The 5,343-nt window shown below is 34.3% G+C and overlaps 1 protein-coding gene across 1 annotated transcript; it reads left to right on the top strand.

Annotated features, from left to right (window-relative positions):
* The first annotated feature begins 2,360 nt into the window (after window positions 1-2,360).
* On the top strand, window positions 2,361-5,012 carry LOC132185161 (uncharacterized). The gene is made up of 3 exons (XM_059598972.1): window positions 2,361-3,045; window positions 3,592-4,124; window positions 4,452-5,012. Exons 1-3 carry the CDS (start codon window positions 2,361-2,363, stop codon window positions 5,007-5,009), a joined length of 1,776 nt encoding a protein of 591 aa, XP_059454955.1. The 3' UTR covers window positions 5,010-5,012.
* Window positions 5,013-5,343: the final 331 nt, after the last annotated feature.

The following is a 5,343-nucleotide window of genomic DNA, read 5'->3' as shown; positions in this document are numbered from 1 at the left end:
AAAAAAAAAAAAATTATTTATTTATTTATTTTGCTTTTCTTTTTTTAAAAAAATTAATGCCTAAAACGACGTCGTTTTGGGCTGGGTAGGTGTTGTAGTTTTAGGACACAAAACGACGTAGTTTTGGGAGGGTAAAATGGGTATAAAAAGTCAAATTATTTGACTTTAATGTTAAAAGGGTCCAAAGTGAGAAAAAAACCAAAGTTCAGGGGGCCTAAGTGAGAGTTTTGAAAATTCAGGAGGGGTATGTCAAAACGGCTGGAAGTTCAGGGGGCTTTCTGAAGTTTCCCCATAATCTTTTCATACACCACTGTCTTTGTCTTACATCTTATCATTTCTTTTACTTTTTCCCTTTTCCTTCAATTTGTTCATACCTGCTCAAATTATTTACCGAGGTAAAACTCTCTGAAACTAGTGCGGAATTCAATTTTATCCTCAAGTTGTTACCGACTTTGCCTATAAAGGGAACAACATTGCCTTAGAGCATTTTCAGCAGCTTTCTCGTCATTTTTCTTACATTTAAGGATCTAAATTACTTTTTGCTTCTCTATGTCAAAATACACCACAATAACTTCCTTAATCATTCTTTATATCACTAAAATATTTATTTTTTAAAATTATATCATATATATGTGAGAAGAGAGGAGAGAGAATTGTAAGAAGAAATAGGAGAGATGAGAGAGTAGAGAAGAGAGAGAAACCTTTTTTATTTTTATTTAAGGTTCATTTAGGTAATCTGCTGTGGAATGTTTTTTGTAATTTTTTGGACATATTCTCTAAATTTAGGGAACAAACTCCCTTATAGAGAGTCTGGTGGAAATCATCTAACTCCACACTACTCATAACCATTTCACCCACCTTTTTTTCTTTATGATCGTACTATATATAACCAGTGAAAATTTTCATTTACCAACATCAAATCAATAAAAAAAAAAAAAATAAAAAACTCAAGACCTTTTTAGGAATCGATAGTTTTTGGAGAGCCTTTTCACTTGAACACAACTTTTTCCCACCAAAATCTTTTCAGGTGAGTAACCTTTTGCTTCCCAAACTGACGTACCTCAGCAAATCTTAAGCTTGAGACCCACTTACAACATTTCCACGAAACAAGATACGTGCCCAATTTTTCAGACCATGTGTGAAGGAGAGGAGAGATATGAACAACTAAGGAAAGAGACTCTTGTAGGTGACAGGAAATTTTCTCCCCCCAGCTTGGAAGAAATTTGTGTCCAATAATAAGAGCCCTTTCTTGTACAGTTTGACAAAGTCGGTCTTATTGAGTGGTCCTCCTATGGCAGCAGCCCTTTCTTGACTTGGTCGCGACGAAGACAAGACAAAGAATTAAAAGCGAGAGAGAGAGAGAAAGGAAAGAAAAGTTGTGGCTTTTCATTCTACATTTTATCTTTTTTTTTTTTTAATTTATTTTTCCTTGTATTTGAGAGTCAACTCTGAAACTCATGCGAAGTTCAAATTTATCTTCAAGTTGTTACTGCATTTGTGATTTGCCTATATATTTGGGAGCAACGTTTCCTCACTCTACACTAATAACAATTTCACACGCCCCCTTTTCCTTTCTTTTTTCTGATGCTTATTTATTTCTTTTCCCTTCGTCTCCATCATGTCCCCATTACACTCTTCTCTCTCTCTCACACACAAACATAGTCGATTGCTCAATCTGAAAATATCGACTTCAAGTGACTTTCGCAACGAGAGCCACGACTCACGACTGTCATCACTACCATTTTCACGATAGATTCAACTTAGTAATTAATTCGTCATATTTCACCGGTTTTACTCCACTACCTATTGATTATATGTTCCTTTTTACTTGGGATGTTTGTTTGTGTTTAGCAGTTAAAATTTTTCAGAGGAATTTGTGATGGGTTTAGGATGCAGTTGTTAGTATTTATTTTTGGGGTTTTGGGGTGCGTTTATAGAGGGAGTTTGATGTCTGCATGCGAAGTGTTAGTGGTAGGCTTTCTATATTATCATGTTCTTTTCCATTACATTTTTCATTCAAGTAGGTCAAAATCTCATCTCCATTTTTTATCTTTAATTTTAATTAAAAATATTTTAACACGTGAATTGAGTGTTAAAATATTAATTAAAATGATTAAATAAATAATTTTCTATCAACTTAAGCTTTTAAATTAATTAATAATTTAACCGTCTTTGAGGAGAGGACTTGTTAATTTCTATGTACTTTAATTTTCCTTTTTAAAATTCCTTGGATTACTATTTTGCGCGTAAGTCATGGTTTCATGAAGTGCAGAATAAAGAGTATATATACGACGAGCATTGGAGCTAGTAGTCCAAAGAGCTTATTGTGTGGAGAGATATTTATAGGAGTAGTAAAAAGAATGGATCCCTCCAGTTTGTTTGAATCTCAAGCATCTGTTAATTCTAATGAGCTCGACCAAACAGAGACCATTATTTGCATGGATCGTGATTCCTACAATGCTGCAGCAAAAGGAAAAGTAGAGGTCTTCAAAGATATCACCTATAAGTCTCTTGATCTCCTACTAACCCCAAATAAAAACACAATCCTCCATATTTACATCACAACCCTCAGTAAACAATTGGATTCAGCAACCAAGTTTGTTGAAGAAATTCTTAAAATGTGTCCCTTATTGTTTCGACAAGCCAACGCCAAAGGTGAAACTCCACTGCACATTGCGGCAAGGTACGGGCATGCTGCCATAGTGGAAGTTCTAATCAAATATTGTTCCCAAACTCTCCATCAAAACCTTGAAGATGGGATTGAACCAGTAAAGGAAATGCTCCGGATGACGAACAAAGAAAGAGACACGGCTTTGCACGAAGCTGTACGTTATAATCATCTTAAGGTGGTAGAATTGTTGATCAAAGAAGACCCAAATTTTTCATATTTTGCTAATGATGCTGGTGAGACTCCACTTTACATTGCTGCCGAGAGAGGGTTTAAAGATGTGCTGTTTGAAATTTTAGACAAATGCAACTCACCAATGCATGTGGGGCCCCTTGGCAGGACCGCTTTGCATTCTGCCATAATGTTGGACAGTGCAGGTACTACCTATTTATTTTCTCAATGTACGTTGTACTTGCACAGATAATTTAGTAATGAGTAATGCAACTTTAATTCTTAAAGTTTATTATAATTTTGATAAAAATTATGTAGTAGACCAAAAATAATAAATTCATGAAATATATATAAGGACACTGTTTTTTTTTTTTTTTTGGAGATAAAATATAAAAGGATACTTGATATGTATGGTATGACAATTCAACAAATAAGTTTTTAACCAAATTATTTTTATAACAATTTTTTTTTAATAAACAATGAGATTAGTGTATTTTATTATGGATTTGCTTGTCTGCTTAGGAGATGATAAATAGGAAAAATAAATGGTGATTTCTTTTTCGTTACTATTTCACTCTTATCAGTTGAATCTAAAATATCATCCTTTGGGGGATAAAAACTATTTTTTCCTAAATATTAATAATAAATTATATTGAGATTCAATTGTGACAACTTTTTCAATCTACTGACAAATCTTGCTTAATTGTGTCATTTAGAAAATCGTTACATTTAACATGTTTAAATTATTTTAGTTATGACCAGGAGAATTCTAGAAAAAATTGAAGGTATAAGTAGAAAAGTCGACAATAACGGTTGGACTCCACTTCACTTGGTTGCATACCTGGGCCATTCAGACTTAGCAACAATGTTGTTGTATAAAGACAGAGAAGTAGCATACATGAAAGATACAAAGGGTAGGACACCTCTTCATATTGCTGCCCAACGTGGTAATGTTTTTGCAATGTCTCGCATTGTATCAAGTTGTCCAGATTGTTGCGAATTGGTTGATGATAGAGGTTGGAATGTACTCCATTTTGCCATGAAAGGAGGCAGCGACCATTTAGAGCATATCATCAAAATTATCATGGAAAATGCATCTCTCAGCAACCTCTTGAATGAGAAGAATGCCGATGGAGATGCACCTCTTCATTACTGTTCTGTTTATTCTTTGAAATCAATAAAGAAATTTGTTCGTCACCCTCGAGTCGACACGATGGCCTTCAACAAACGGAACCTCACCACGGCTCAAATGGTTTTATCTGATAGAGTAATGTCATTCAAAAAGGTAACACATATTTTATCTTGCATCTAAAAATATGGAGTAATTCCAGAAGTCACTCTTGTGTCATTCTAAGAATGATGTAGCTCTTAAAATTATCATTTGATCAAAATTCAATAACAATCAATCACAAGCGCCCGATAGTGATTTTAAGAGTTACATCATTCTTGGATATATATAAAATTCCATAGAAAATTAATGATCAATAGAAAATTCTCCCTAATAAAAAAAATCCATATTAAATCCCCTTCTGAAATAAAAACTAATATACATGTTCTTTTTCTTACGAGCTATATATTAATCCCTAATTATATGGATGTAAATATTACACAGTGGAATGAATTTGTGGATCAACTGGGTTGTTTAGCACCTCGACGAGTAATAATTTACAAAGATGATAACAACAAACCAGAGGACAAGGACGGCGAAGAGAGGAGATCAACATTGCGAAAAGCATCTGAAGCCCATTTAGTAGTGGCTGCACTCATTACAACTGTAACCTTTGCAGCATGTATTACTATGCCCGGAGGATTTGTGGGTAAAGAAGGCTCACACGCAGGTTCTGCACTTTTAAGGAGAAGTTTTGCTTTCAAAGCATTCGTTCTTATGGATACCATATCTATGGTTTTGTCGAGTTCTGTTGTCTTTATCCACCTATTGATGCCATTTCTTTTGGACAAGAATTCTGACGAAGAGCATCGCGATAATCTTCTCTTTCTGGCTTTTTGGTTCATTTTGGGGGCCATGGTAACAATGGCGCTGGCATTTCTCATGGGCACATATGCTGTGTTAGTACCTTCCTCGGATCTAGCCAATTCCACCTGTATTATTGGCTTAACCTTCATTGCTTTCTTCTCCCATGTGCTTCTAAAATTTAATAAATTTATGTAACAAGTCGTCTTAAAGGACCATTTGGTAATTGAGCTAGTAATGCTTAATACTCATCTTCTGTCACACATCCACACTACTAAGCTAATATGACTCTATGGTATGAGAGTAGGATGAAAAATAATTATTTAGAATTACTTCTAGTATCTATCACTTTTTGCCTCTCTGTAGCATGACTTTGCCTCTCTCTTCCTCTCTCATAATCAGTCTCCTTTTTCTTTTTCTCAATTTAGTGTAAGTATTCAAATACATCTAAAAATATGAAATGAATAAAATCACTCATTTTTATGCGCTTTGAGAAAAACAGTTCAAATTGATTTATTGATTAATTAAGCAC

Source organism: Corylus avellana, chromosome ca6 (assembly GCF_901000735.1).
Source record: "Corylus avellana chromosome ca6, CavTom2PMs-1.0".
In the NCBI taxonomy this organism is placed as follows: Eukaryota; Viridiplantae; Streptophyta; class Magnoliopsida; order Fagales; family Betulaceae; genus Corylus; species Corylus avellana.
This window is presented reverse-complemented; position numbering and strand designations above follow the sequence as displayed.

Bases quoted from the DNA above. Each gene is read 5' to 3' on its own strand.
- LOC132185161 (XM_059598972.1), top strand. From the start codon at position 2,361: ATGGATCCCTCCAGTTTGTTTGAATCTCAAGCATCTGTTAATTCTAAT. The intron at 3,046-3,591 runs GTACTACCTATT...AAATTATTTTAG, and splicing joins CATAATGTTGGACAGTGCAG to TTATGACCAGGAGAATTCTA. The intron at 4,125-4,451 runs GTAACACATATT...AATATTACACAG, and splicing joins GAGTAATGTCATTCAAAAAG to TGGAATGAATTTGTGGATCA.